Below are 15,132 nucleotides of genomic sequence, written 5' to 3'. Positions count from 1 at the left end.
GTAAAGCAAATATTCCAAAATTTAAAAAAATCTGAAACACTTCTGGTCCCAAGCATTTTGGATAAGCAATACTCAAATTGTACATACCATTAAAATAAATCAACAACTACAAATCCAGCAACATGAGGAACAGTTCACTGATTTATTAGATGAATATATACCCACATAATCAATGAAAACTGTATGATATAAAATAATTTAAGAAATGTTGGGAATTAGCAGCACCATCTGTTATTGAAATAGCAAGGAAAACTTCACATATTTTAAGCAAACACGAGAAGGGAGTAACTACTTTAAGACCTAATAATGCCATTGGTCTGGGATGAAATTGAAGGGAATTGTTTTAGGCAAACACACTTCCTTCTATGCCGAAGATTTAGTAAGCATATCTGATGACTAAGGTTTTAGAATGCTACTGATGTAAGATATACTGCATAGTATTTTAATTGGGACCAGACTAACTGTAGCATGGCTCAACACTTCTATGAAAAATTTAGTTCTGAATTATGAAATCAGAAATAAAAAATAATGTTTAAAAGACACCTGTTTCTAAGAAACATTAAGTGAAACACAGGTCACTATGAAAATACATCACTTTTCCAGTCTGCTTAATAATTTACTTTAAAAAGTTGCGCAGTTTTCAAGACAAGTGGCTTATACAAATTTTTTAATAAGTATTTTAAAAAGCTTAAATGTTTTTCTAAAATCTAATAGATTCTTTTGATTTCTTTAAACATTTAGCCCTGTTGTCACAATTACTGTGTATCAGAGTAAGAGACTGAATTTGTGTGGATACAAATTTACACAAATTTTACAGCAACTTATACCCTAACATCTATAAAATCCACATTTATAATACAAGCAAGTACAAGGCCAGGATAAAACTGCTGAATTCCAAAAAGTCAAACTGTATATTCTTTTAATTTTGTCTCCTTAAAAAAAAGTCCAACTTCGGCACCAAATTTAAAAAGCTCTCTCCTAAGTTTGGAAAAACCTCATTTCCCAGATGCATTTCAGCAAACACAAACAGTTTTCCTGTGTTGATGAAGTAAAGGATTTCCAATTTTCTTCTGGCCCCTAAGTCTGCGTCGCATGGTGAGTTTAACAGAGTTCTTTCGCTGTGAGGTTGTGGGGAGACTTGCAGGCTGAGCACCACTACTTCGACTTAAGCCATTTCGTCTATGTTTCTTCATCAGGGGGCCAGAATTGGACTCTTCTAGTGTCCTTTTAAAGTTTGTTGGAGGGGTTCTTTCAATTTCTTGGGCTTTCATTTGGCCAGGAGTTGACATCTTCAAATTTTTTTGGTCCATGACAGTGTTTGTTGAGTTAGTAGGCACAAGGCCAACTGGAAGGCTATTATTCAAAGAATCATGTATCCTTAAAGTCAGGGCTTTAGCGCAATTTTCTTCAAGCGGTTCTGGATCTTTTGAGGGTATAACTACACCCTGGACATTCCCTCGAGCTATCTCAGCTGAAACCTCTAAAAAATTCTCTGAGAAGGCATTGCTACGAACCAGGGCAGGTATATGGTCCTTAGAGTTCAGCCTTGGCCATGGATCCTCCTCCAGGGACTGAAAAATAAGAAGGTAAAACAAAATAAGAAAAAATTTATCCTAGAACTCAACAAACCTATGTATGTGATGTTAGGCTTGTTATGAAGCTAGTAGGATGGCAAAAACATGTTATATGCATTCACTAATTCATTCACCATATATTTACTGAACTATGTGTAAGGTTTAATGGGAGGAACCAGAGTGAGAAGACAATATAAAGGTAAGAATGACATTGAATTCTGTCTTCAGGGTAATAGATGAAATTATAAAATAACCTACTCAAGTGGGTGAAAATTCACGTGGTCACATGTATTTTCTATCCACTGGCAGGTAACCAAAAATAAGATACATTAAGGAACAAAATTTCAAAACAAACCCTCAAAATTAACCATAGGCACACATTCACTCTTCCACTATTCTGTACCCAAACATGGAGAAGATTAAAAGTATCGCATTCTCTGTGTGCGTTTTAATTTTACTTTTGACAATAACATAATGAAATCGCTCTATTTTTCATAAAAGTCTTTTTCCATAAGAACCATCAAAAAATTGCTTTAAGATGCCATTAAGTGCTTACTACAGCAGCACATATACTAAAATTGGAATAACACAAAGAAGATTAGCATGGCCCCTGTGCAAAGATGACACAAATTCACGAAGTGTTCCCTATTTCAAAAAAGAAAAAAAAGCTTTTAAAAATCTCAATTTTTGGCTGGGCACAGTGGCTAACCCTGTAATCTCAGCACTTTGGGAGGCTGAGGCAGGTGGATCATTTGAGGTTAGGAGTTCAAAAACCAGCCTAGCCAACATGGTGAAACAGCATCTCTACTAAAAATATAAAAATTAGCCAGGCATGGTGGTGCGCACCTGTAATCCCAGCTACTCTGGAGGCTGAGATGGGAGAACTGCTTGAGCCCAGGAGGTGGAGGCTGCAGAGAGCAGAGATCGCACCACTGCACTCCAGCCTGGGTGACAGAGTGAGACCCCGTCTCACAATAAATAAATAAATAAATAAAAATAAAAACCTCAATTTTATAGTAATGAAAACTAGTGTAACCACTGGGGGGGATGGTAGCATCTCCGTAGGATAAGCAACAAATTTGTGGTTTTTTGGTTTATTTCCTATCTCCTAAATTCTAATTTCTGAGTACGTAGCGTGGAAAGCATTACAACATTAAAACACATTATTGAAGCAAAGTACGACATTAAAGCAACTATGCCATAATGGTCATAATGAAAACTCAGATGAATGCTGCTTTGCACCCATCCTGCAAACACTAGATACTGTTCTGTGATTTGAGAAAAGTAGTACACATGGGACCCTACTGAGAATGGTTAGGGAAATTCCCAATTGATGAAACAAATCAGAATTATCCAAGGCACTTTATTGTTTTTAAAAATGCTGTTTTTAAAACGCTTCATGTCAATCTAGATATGCACCACTACTTTGAGTGTAGTGCTCTAAATCTACATATACTCAGAATATCCGCTCACCTCCAGATAAGAACATTCTTACTGTCAAACCCAGCTCTTCCAAAGCAATAACATTTCATAAAATCATTGTCTTAATACTTTATCAAGGTCCAGAGTTAAAGCATAAACACTCTCTCCCCCAAACATGTAAAATTTCCTCAAGTGGACTCTCAATCAAAATTTATTAAAATACTAATAGATTCTGAAAAGTCCACGCAAATCCTTTTGTAGAGCAGTAAATGAAGACATATTTATCTGATCTTTCTCTGAAATAAAATCTCCTATAAAATAAACACCTTTCCTTTTTTTTTTTCCCCCAAAGACGGAGTCTTGCTCTGTCGCCCAGGCTGTAGTGCAGTGGCGCAATCTCGGCTCACAGCAAACTCTGCCTCCCGGGTTCACACCATTCTCCCACCTCAGCCTCCTGAGTAGCTGGGACTACAGGCAACCGCCACCACGCCCGGCTAATTTTTCGTATTTTTAGTAGAGATGGGGTTTCACCATGTTAGCCAGGATGGTCTTGATCTCCTGACATCAGCTGATCTGCCCACCTTGGCCTCCCAAAGTGCTGGGATTACAGGTGTGAGCCACCGCGCCCAGCCACCTTTCCTTTTTTTTTTTTTTTTTTGAGATGGAGTTTCATTCTTGTTGCCCAGGCTGGAGTGCAACCTCCACCTCCCGTGTTCAAGCAATTCTCCTGCCTCAGCCTTCCGAGTAGTTAGGACTATAGGTATGCACCACCCACACCTGGCTAAATTCTTTTTTTTGTATTTTTAGTAGAGACGGGGTTTCTCCATATTGGTCAGGCTGGTCTCAAACTTGCGACCTCAGGTGATCCGCCCACCTCGGCCTCTCAAAGTGCTGTGATAACAGGCGTGAGCCACTGCACCCAGCCTGAATATACAACTTTCTTAAAAGTGCTATATAAAAGTATACTTATAATAGGAATGTTTCCTTTAATTTGTCTAGAGTTAAAAGGGAAATAAGGGAGGCACGGAGGTTCAAAAAATAAAATGAAAGGGAAATTGAAGGCATTCAGAAGCTTCTTTTTTAGTTTGTTTGAGACTGAGTCTTGCTCTGTCATCCAGGCTGGAGTGCAGTGGCGTGATCTCTGCTCACTGTAACCTCTGCCTCCCAGGTTCAAGCGATTCTCCCACCTCACCCTCACGAGTAGCTGGGGTTAGAGGCACCTGCCACCATGCCTGGCTAATTTTTGTATTTTCAGTAGAGACGGGCTTTCACCACACTGGCCAGGCTGGTCTCAAATTCCTGACCTTAAGTGGTCCACCCTCCTTGTCCTCCCAAAGTGCTAGGATTACAGGGGTGAGCCACCACACCCAGCTCAGAAACCTGTTTCTAAAATGACCTCAATCTAATCATAGATAAGAATATGCTTTACTGAAAAACATACAGACTTTAGGACCAATGGACATTGAAGAAAAGGACAAAGAATTTCTAGTTACTAATCTGTTACTGCCCCAAATACATCACTTCTCTGTTCTTTTTTTTTTTGAGACAGAGTTTCGCTCTTGTTGCCCAGGCTGGAATGCAATGGCACAGTCTTGGCTCACTGCAACCTCCACCTCCTGGGCTCAAGTGATTCTCCTGCCTCAGCCTCCCAAGTAGCTGGGATCACAGGCACCCACCACTACACCCAGTTAATTTTTCTATTTTTAGTAAAGACAGGATTTCACCATGTTGGCCAGGCTGGTCTCAAATTCCTGACCTCAGGTGATCTGCCTGCCTCGGCTTCCCAAAGTGCTGGGATTACAGGCATGAGACACCGTGCCCGGCCCACTTGTCTTTTTTATTAAAAATATACTGTTTCTAGAGCCATTGCTCCATTTATTTTTTATTTATTTTTTGAGACAGAGTCTCACTGTTGCCCAGGCTGGAGTTCAGTAGCACGATCTCAGCTCACTGCATCCTCTACCTCCTGGGTTCAAGCAATTCTCCTGTCTCAGCCTCCTGAGCAGCTGGGACTACAAGGCACCCGCCACCATGCCCAACTAATTTTTGTATTTTAGTAGAGACGGGGGTTCACCATATTGGTCAGGCTGGTCTCAAACTCCTGACCTCAGGTGATGTGCCTGCCTTGGCTTCCCAAAGTGCTGGGATAACAAGCGTAAGCCACCACACCTGGCAGCTCCATTGATTTACTATAAACTGCATGGTTCATTGAAAGTTTGATTATTCTTGCCTGTTTTAGTACTGACTATATGTTGGGCAGCAACAGTCTCTGTTCTAGAACGTCTTACATATAGGTTTCTCATTTCAACAATGAGTTGCGTGTAAGTTTATCCCTCCGTATTAGGTTGATTCAAATGTTTAACCTGGTCACAAGCACGTTCTGGCTGATCACAGAAAAAATACGTTAAGTAATAAGCAATCACTGACCAAGAGCTCATGCTGCTTTAATATAGAAAAATAATGTGCCACAAGACCAAGCAGCAAATAAGTTCTGTAGCAGAAGGCTTCCTAATGCCAAATAATCACATCACTACTGCAGGCACAAGAAAAATGGTACTAGTCAAGCTATCTAATGGAATAAAACATATTGCTATAGCATGCATAATAAGGTTAGATATTAGGTGGAATTTCTTTATAAAAGAAAAACAATGGGATGATTTCAGAGTTAACACAATATACTGTAATTTCTGTTTAGCTGTGTATTTATTTATTTATTTATTTATTTATGAGACAGAGTCTTGCTCTGTCGCCCAGGCTGGAGTACAGTGGTGCGATCTCGGGCTCACTGCAAGCTCCGCCTCCCGGGTTCACGCCATTCTCCTGCCTCAGCCTCCTGAGTGGCTGAGACTACAGGCGCCCGCCACCACGCCCGGCTAATTTTTTTGTATTTTTTGTAGAGACGGGGTTTCACCGTGTTAGTCAGGATGGTCTCGATCTCCTGACCTCGTGATCTGCCCGCCTCGGCCTCCCAAAGTGCTGGGATTACAGGCATGAGCCACTGTGCCCGGTCTATTTATTTATTATTTATTTTATTTATTTATGTTTTTGAGATGGAATCTCACTCTGTCACAAGACTGGAGTGCAGTGGTGTGATCTTGGCTCACTGCAACCTCTGCCTCTCAGGTTCAAGTGATTCTCCTGCCTCAGCCTCCCAAGAAGCTGGGACTACAGGTGCACACCACCACACCCAGCTAATTTTTGTATCTGTGGTAGAGACGGGGTATCACCATGTTGGCCACGATGGTCTCAATCTCTTGACCTTGTGATCCACCCACCTTGGGCTCCCAAAGTGCTGGGTTTACAGAAATGAGCCACTGCACCCGGCCAGCTGTGTCTTTTTAAATGCACAGATTATTCTTCTGACCCTACAGGAGTGCTGGCTTCCCTTCCCCCACTTTCTCCTTGAACGTTTCCTTTTCCTTCTCTTTTTATTGGCATTCTGTGGGAATACATTGCATCTGTTAGCACAGGCAACTATTCAGACTTCTCAGATGTACCCCAGATTAATTTGTATTGCTAAGGCCTGCACGTTCGTAAAACAGTGATGTGATGTTGAGGTTACCCCCTAAAAATACATAGTTTAAAAAAGTTCACTGCTTCAGAGATCAACTTTCTCCTCCCACCTATCCTGTAATCCAATATTAAACAATTACAAACTCTGCCTAAAACATAACTAAGTTTTAATTTTCTGAAACTCTGCTCTCTTCCCCATTCCTTTCTTATAGATCTTAGCTTGTAAAACATAGCTAAATTTAGTTTTGCCCTAAACAAAGGACAGAGAAAGAAATGTGTGTCATAGTAAACTACCTTAAACAAAGGCTTTCCACTATCTCCATCCCAAAACAAAGACTAATTTATGTGAGAATTCAAATAGAAGTTGACATGTTTATAGACAAATCTAGTCTCAAATGCCTTGTCTAAATGTAAGTCTCTGAAATTATTCAATATTAATCAAATTCTCATTAAATTTATCTCTATGTTACTAAACATGAGATAACTTTAATAATGATGTAAATCAAACATAGTCCGGAGTACTCACCTTTATGTCAATTAAGGTAAATAAACCAAAAACAATTTCTTGGGCAGAAATTTGTCTTTGTTAGTTGTTAGATCAGAGCCAACAATACTAATTATTCTGAATTAATCTAAATATTTTCCCGTATTTGGGCAGGGCCAATGGGATAACAAATAACTATACCTGCATATGGCATGCATACGTCTTATCTTTAGTAGTAGTATTAGGTCATTATCAGAATTATTATTACTATGTTTTTTGAGACAGAGTCTTGCTCCGTCACCAGGCTGGAGTGCAGTGGCACAATCTCAGTTCACTGCAACCTCCACCTCCCGGGTTCAAGCGATTCCCCTGCCTCTGCCTCCCAAGTAGCTGGGATTACAGGCATGAGCCACCATGCCCAGCTAATTTTTTGTATTTTAGTACAGATGGGGTTTCACCATGTTGGCTAAGATGGTCTCAATCTCCTGACCTCCTGATCCACGTGCCTCGGCCTCCCAAAGTGCTGGGATTACAGGTGTAAGCCACCATGCCCAGTCCAGAATTTAATTTTTTTCTTTTTTTTTTTTTTTTTTTGAGATGGAGTTTCGCTGTTGTTGCGCAGGCTGGAGTGCAATGGCGTGATCTTGGCTCACTGCAACCTCCACTCCTGGGTTCAAGTGATTCTCCTGCCTCAGCCTCCCAAGTAGCTGGGATTACAGGCATGCACCACCACACCTGGCTAATTTTGTATTTTTAGTAGAAATGGGGTTTCTCCATGTTGGTCAGGCTGGTTTCTTTTTTTTTTTTTTTTTTTTTTTTTTTGAGACGGAGTCTTGCTCTGTAGCCCAAGCTGGAGTGCAGTGGCCGGATCTCAGCTCACTGCAAGCTCCGCCTCCCGGCTTCACGCCATTCTCCGGCCTCAGCCTCCCGAGTAGCTGGGACTACAGGCGCTGCCACCTCGCCCGGCTATTTTTTGTATTTCTTAGTAGAGACGGGGTTTCACCGTGTTAGCCAGGATGGTCTCGATCTCCTGACCTCGTGATCCGCCCATCTCGGCCTCCCAAAGTGCTGGGATTACAGGCTTGAGCCACCGCGCCCGGCCCAGGCTGGTTTCTAACTCCTGACCTCAGGTGATCTGCCCAATTCGGCCTCCCAAAGTGCTGGAATTACAGGCATGAGCCACTGTGCCTGGCTTAAGTAATTTTTTAAACATATTTTATGTATGGGTTTACTAATGCCAGTCAGCAGACTGCAATAATTTTTATTTGAGGTCAATATTAAGAATGCCCCTTTGTCCCTCACACTATTCCCCACTCTAATGTCTCCTCCTTCTCTATACTGCCTAAAGGTCAGTTATCGGGGAACATGAAAGTAATAATTATATACAAATATTCAGACATACGCAAATATACAAACACAAGCTCCTTCGCAGCTTCGAAGAGAGAATAAAGAGGCTTTAAAGGGTTTCAACCTACATTATCATTCATGGTTTTCAAAGAAAAGAAAACTTTTGTAAATGAAAATACTTCATTTTGGCTGGACCTGTAATCCCAGCACTTTGGGAGGCCAACGCGGGTGGATCACCTGAGGTCAGGAGTTCAAGACCAGCCTGGCTAACATGATGAAACCCTATCTCCACTAAAAATACAAAAAATTAGCAGGGCATAGTGGCAGGCACCTGTAATCCCAACTACTCGGGAGGCTGAGGCAGGAGAATCACCTGAACTTGGGAGGTGGAGGTTGCAGTGAGCCAAGATCGTGCCACTGCACTCTAGCCTGGGCAACAAGAGTGTCTCAAAAACAAAAAAAGAACATGAAATGAAAAGATTTCATTTTATCTGGCCATATGTGGTTTTTGCCATATGTATGTAAAGTGAAAGAAAGCAAAGCAGTAATAACCCATTTCCAAGTACGGACTATAGGATTACAACGCCCAAAATTAAAGCCCTTGACACTTTAAAAAACTGCCTGAATAGATAACGTTAGATTTCGCTATAGTTCCCATTTTAATGGTCAGTCTACTGAAAACACATTCTCAGAAAGCCAGGTTAGCCATACTATGTATTAAAGCATTTATCAATCAATATTGCTAATTTTTGGTGGGAAAAACAACCAAGTATTTGAGTTCTTAGTAAATCAAAAAAGGAAAGTATGATATCTACTTAAAATTTGCTTATTTCAAAGCATATCTTAAACTCACTCAATATTAATGTGGCTAAGAAACAGGAATAAAGTTTCTTAGACGAGTTAACAGACAACCAGTTGTAATGTCTGCTGTCCTCAGGTCCAGCTCAATTTTGATTCTCTACGACCTCGTTTAGACAGTTTAATCTCTCAGGCTTATTACTGATAAAATGAAATAATAACATTAGCTCTACTTCTGGGCTATGAGATTCAAATAAAATATATTTAAGTGCTTCACAAACTTCTAAATGCTTTAAAAATAATATTCATAGCATTAGATGGCAAACGATAATATTCTTAAGAGCCCACAATCACCTTTTTATTAGTGCTGTACACATGGCTGGCATTGAGATTAGTATTGATATAAAGATGGCTCTCTGATAATAAGTTATACCACTTTCTTGAACCGAGTTCAAATCCAAAATCCTGTAAGAATTTAAAAATTGTTTCCAGGTGACGGTAACCAAAGAACTGGTGACTATTAAAACATAACTTAAAAACTATGGAACTATATACCTTGACTGGTGGTGTAGAACATGGGGAAGGAGTCATCACACAGGTTTCTTGACTATTATAGGAAGGGCTATCAGTCAGGTTCAGGTACAACTCATCTTCATTGGTAAAGTTTCCCTGATTGTCCACTTCTGGAGAGATGCAGATTACTATGGCACTAGTGTTATCTGCTCGGAGCATACGCTGCCTCCAGCGGCCCAATGCTCGATTCACAAGCATTTTGGCACAAGATTGTCCGTGCTCACCCTGTATTCAAAAGAACAAGGAGAAGGAAAGTAACTCAGATTTAGCTGCCACAACATCTATATCAAATTAAATATCTGGTGTTCACTGTGGCCCAAATAAACCTCCCAAATTGTCTTTTTTTTGAGATGGAGTCTCGTTCTGTCGCCCAGGCTGGAGAGCAGTGGCACGATCTCAGCTCACTGCAAGCTCCGCCCCCCAGGTTCACGCCATTCTTCTGCCTCAGCCTCCCCAGTAGCTGGGACTACAGGCACCCGCCACCACATCTGGCTTATTTTTTTTATTTTTAGTACAGACGGGGTTTCACCACGTTAGCCAGGATGGTCTCGATCTCCTGACTTCATAATCCGCCTGCCTCCGCCTCCCAAAGTGCTGGGATTATAGGCGTGAGCCACTGCGCCCAGCCAAAGCTCCCAAATTTTCAAACATTATCCCCAGTCTCCTTAGCTATGTTAAAATAGTACTTCTCTAAATTAAAAAAATACTAATAAAACAAGGTTTTATCCTGTCATTAAATTTCACTATTTTTATTTTTATCAAGAAACTCAGCCTTCACTGTAACTTTAATTAGAAAATGTTGGGGAGGCTGAGGCAGGCGGATCACGAGGTCAGGAGATCCAGACCATCCTGGCAAACACTGTGAAACTCTGTCTCTACTAAAAACACAAAAAAATTAGCCAGGCGTGGTGGTGGGTGCCTGTAGTACCAGCTACTTGGGAGGCTGAGGCAGGAGAATGGCATGAACCCGGGGGCGGAGCCTGAAGTGAGTGGAGATCACGCCACCACACACCAGCCTGAGCAACACAGCGAGACTCTGTCAGAAAAGAAAAGGAAAAGGAAAAGAAAATAGAAAAGAAAAAATAAAAGAAAAAGTTGGCCAGGCGCAATGGCTCATGCCTGTAATTCCAGCACTTTGAGAGGCTGAGGCGGGTGGATCATGAGGTCAGGAGATCGAGACCATCCTGGCTAACATGGTGAAATTCCGTCTCTACCTAAAAAACAAAAAATTAACCGGGCGTGATGGCACATGCCTGTGGTCCCAGCTACTGGGGAGGCTGAGGCAGGAGAATCGCTTGAACCCAGGAGGCGGAAGTTGCAGTGAGCCGAGATCACGCCACCGCATTCCAGCCTAGGCAACACAGCAAGACTCCGTCTCCAAAAAAGAAAAAGAGAAAAAAATAAAAACAAATAAGAAAAGAAAAGAAAAGAAAAAGTTATAAAGAAGTTACTTAAAAAGAAAAGTAGCCAGGTACGGTGGCTCACGCCTGTAATCCCAGAACTTTGGGAGGTGGAGGCAGGTGGATTGCAAGGTCAGGAGTTCAAGATCAGCCTGACCAATACGGTGAAACCCTGTCTCTACTAAAAATACAAAAATTAGCCAGGCATGGTGGCACGCGCCTGTAATACCAGCTACTTGGGAGGTTGAGGCAGGAGAATGGCATGAACCTGGGAGGCGGAAGTTGCAGTGAGCCGAGATCACGCCACCGCATTCCAGCCTAGGCAACACAGCAAGACTCCGTCTCCAAAAAAGAAAAAGAGAAAAAAATAAAAACAAATAAGAAAAGAAAAGAAAAGAAAAAGTTATAAAGAAGTTACTTAAAAAGAAAAGTAGCCAGGTACGGTGGCTCACGCCTGTAATCCCAGAACTTTGGGAGGTGGAGGCAGGTGGATTGCAAGGTCAGGAGTTCAAGATCAGCCTGACCAATACGGTGAAACCCTGTCTCTACTAAAAATACAAAAATTAGCCAGGCATGGTGGCACGCGCCTGTAATACCAGCTACTTGGGAGGTTGAGGCAGGAGAATGGCATGAACCTGGGAGGCGGAGGTTGCAGTGAGCAGAGATCATGCCATGCGCTCCCGCCTGGGTGACAGAGTGAGACTCCATCTCAAAAAAACAACAACAACAAAAAGTAAACATGAAGTTATTTAGAAAACATAATTCACAAACAAGACAATCAGGCATGGTAAAAAAAAAAAAATCATTGTAAAGGGTCAAATTCCTCCCAACATAAGAGATTCTGCAAATTGAAGACAATGACTCAACATAAAAATTGTCAAAGAATATAAACAAAATCCAGAGAAAAGGAAATATAAACAGCTCATACACACACACACACACACACACACACACAGTCAATGTCACTCATATGAGGAAAAAATAATACAGTAACTGCTTATAGAATAAAGAACAAATATATACCAATTGAACGAGTAAAGAAAACAAAACCAAAAGGATCTCATTTTATGCAAATAAATGTGGCTTAGAATAAAACTTCCAGTGTCATATATGAATTTGTAATCTGCTAAGTTTCACAGAATAGAAGTGAAAATGATGTACTCCAGGAAAGAAGCCTACATTTTTTTTTTTTTTGAGACAGAGTTTTGCTCTTGTCACCCAGGCTGGAGTGCAATGGCACGACCTCTCACTGCAACCTCCACCTCCCAGGTTCAAGTGATTCTTCCACCTCAGCTTCCCGAGTAGCTGGGATTACAGGCACCTGCCGCCATGCCCAGCTAATTTTTTTTTTTTTTTTTTTGTACTTTTAGTAGAGACAGGGTTTCACCACATTGGCCAGGCTGGTCTCGAACTCCTAACCTCAGGTGATCTGCCCGCCTCGGCCTCCCAAAGTTCTGGGATTACAGGCACGAGTCGCCGCACCCGGCTGCCTACATGTATTAAAAGTACCCGTAGAAATAAATGAATGATGAAAATGAGTGGAAAACTTTTTTGTTTGTTTGTTTGTTGTTTTTTGAGACAGGGTCTCACTCTGTCACCCAGGTTGGAGTGCGGTGGTATGACCTCAGCTTACTGCAGTCTCAACCTCCTGGGCTCAAGTGATCCTCCCACCTCAGTTACTCGGGAAGCTGAGGCAGAAGAATCAGTTGAACCCAGAAGGCGGAGGCTGCAGTGAGCCAGGATGGCACCACTGTACTCCCAGCCTGGGTGACAGAGTAAGACTCTCTCAAAAAAAAAAAAAAAAAAAAAAAGAATATTATTTCAATAGACGCTGAAAAAGCATTTCATAAAACTGAACATCACTTTATGATTTAAAAAAAACCCTCATCAAAAATGGGTATAGTAGAAATATACCTCAAAATGACAAACTCACAGCTAACATCATACTGAATGGGGAAAAAATTAAAGGTCTTTCCTCTAAGGACTGAAATAGACAAGGATGCCCCACTCTCAGTACTGTTATTCAATACAATACTGGAAGTCCTGGCCAGAGCAATTAGGCAAGAGAAAGAAATAAAGGGCATCCAAACTGGAAACGAATAAGTCAAAAGAGCCTTATTTGCAGATAACATGATCTCATACCTACAAAAACCTAAAGACGCCACCAAAAAAACTGTTAGAGTTGATAAATTCAGTGAAACTGCAGGATACAAGATGAACATACAAAAATCAGCAGCATTTACATATACCAACAGCAAACAATCTGAAAAAGAACTCAAGTGGCCGGACGTGGTGGCTCATGCCTGTAATCCCAGCACTTTGGGAGGCCGAGGCAGGTGAATCACGAGGTCAGGAGATCGAGACCATCCTGGCTAACACAGTGAAACCCGGTCTCTATTAAAAATAGAAAAAATTAGCTGGGCGTGGTGGCGGGCGCCTGCAGTCCCAGCTACTCGGGAGGCTGAGGCAGGAGAATGGCGTGAACCCGGGAGGGAGAGCTTGCAGTGAGCCGAGACTGCGCCACTGCACTTCAGCCTGGGCAACAGAGCAAGACTCCGTATCAAAAAAAAAAAAAAAAAAAAAAAAAATCAAGAAAGCAATCCCATTTCCAATAGGTATACAAATTATAAAATGCCTAGTAATCAATGTAACCAAAGATGTGAAAGATCTATAAAGGAAAACTAGAAAATACTGATGAAAGAAACTGAAGAGGACACAAAAAAATACAAAGATAGTCCATGCTTATGGATTGGATGGATTAATATTGTTAATATGACAATACTACCCAAAGCAATTTAAAGATTCAATCCCTATCAAAATTGAAATAACATTATTCACATAATTTTTTCTTTAAGCTCAGAATTTTTATGAAACCACAAAAGATCGTGAATAGCCAAAGCAATTCTAAGCCAAAAGAACAAAGCTGGAGGCATCACACTACCTGATTTCAAACTATGCTAGAGGCCTACAGTAACCAAAATAGCACAGTACTGCTACAAAAACACACACACAGACCAATAGAACAGAATAGAAAACCTATATATAAATCCATGCAATTTGCAGCCAGCTCATCTTGAACAAAGGTGCCAAAAGCAACAATAAATGGTAGTGGGAAAACTGGATAACTATATGCTGAAGAATGAAACTATACCCCTCTCTCTCATCATACACAAAAATCAAATCAAAATGGATTAATGACTTAAATCTAAGATCTCAATTGGTAAAATTGGTAACCACAATTCTATTCTCTCTTTGTGAGATCTACTTTGATCTCACAAACTATGAAACTATTAGAAGAAAACATTGGAAAAATACTCCAGGACATGGCTCTGGGCAAATAATTTTTGCATGAGACCTCAAAAGCACTGGCAACCAAAGCAAAAATAGACAAATGAAAATACAAGCTAAAATGCAAAGGAAACAATCAACAAAGTGAATAGACAATCCACAGAATGGGATAAAACATCTGCAAACTATCCATCTGACAAGGAATTAACAACCACAATATTTAAGGAGCTCAAATCAGTAGCAACGGAACAAAACAAACCCGAAATAATCCAATTTTAAAATGGGCAAAAGATCTAAAACACGTATTTCTCAAAAGACATACAAATGATTAACAGATAATGAAAAAAATGCTCAACATCACTAATCATCAGAGAAATGCAAATCAAAACCACAGTGAGTTATCATCTCACCCCAGTTAAAATGGCTTGTATCAAAAAGATAGGCAACTACAGATGCTGGTGAGGATGTGCAGAACGGGGAACCCTCAGTGTTAGTGGGAATGTAAATTAGTGCAGCCACTATGAAGAAGAGTATGAAGGTTCCTCAAAAAAAAAAAAAAAAAAAAAAGACAGAAGCAAACTACCATATGATCCAACAATTCCACTACTATACATATATCCAACAGAAAGAAAATCAACACACTGAAGGTGTATCTGCACTCCCATGTTTATTGCAGCACTATTCACAATAGTCCAAATACAGAATCATCCTACGTCAATTCCATTTAACACAT

General features: G+C 40.8%; 1 protein-coding gene and 1 non-coding gene across 2 annotated transcripts in view; one reads left to right on the top strand and one right to left on the bottom strand.

Annotated features, from left to right (window-relative positions):
• Nucleotides 1-115: 115 nt before the first annotated feature.
• Nucleotides 116-15,132, bottom strand: part of PPM1D (protein phosphatase, Mg2+/Mn2+ dependent 1D) — a 69,537-nt gene continuing 54,520 nt past the window's right edge. Inside the window, exons 5-6 of the mRNA XM_050764601.1 lie at nt 9,694-9,936; nt 116-1,571 (exon numbers count right to left, since the gene is read on the bottom strand). Of these exons, the coding sequence (XP_050620558.1) occupies nt 1,014-1,571; nt 9,694-9,936 (801 nt within the window). The 3' untranslated portion in view covers nt 116-1,013. The remainder of the gene's footprint in view (nt 1,572-9,693; nt 9,937-15,132) is intronic.
• Nucleotides 2,123-2,227, top strand: LOC126940118 (U6 spliceosomal RNA). The gene has a single exon (XR_007720628.1). It is a non-coding gene; the product is annotated as a U6 spliceosomal RNA (small nuclear RNA).

Source organism: Macaca thibetana, chromosome 16 (assembly GCF_024542745.1).
Source record: "Macaca thibetana thibetana isolate TM-01 chromosome 16, ASM2454274v1, whole genome shotgun sequence".
Lineage (NCBI taxonomy): Eukaryota > Metazoa > Chordata > Mammalia > Primates > Cercopithecidae > Macaca > Macaca thibetana.
This window is presented reverse-complemented; position numbering and strand designations above follow the sequence as displayed.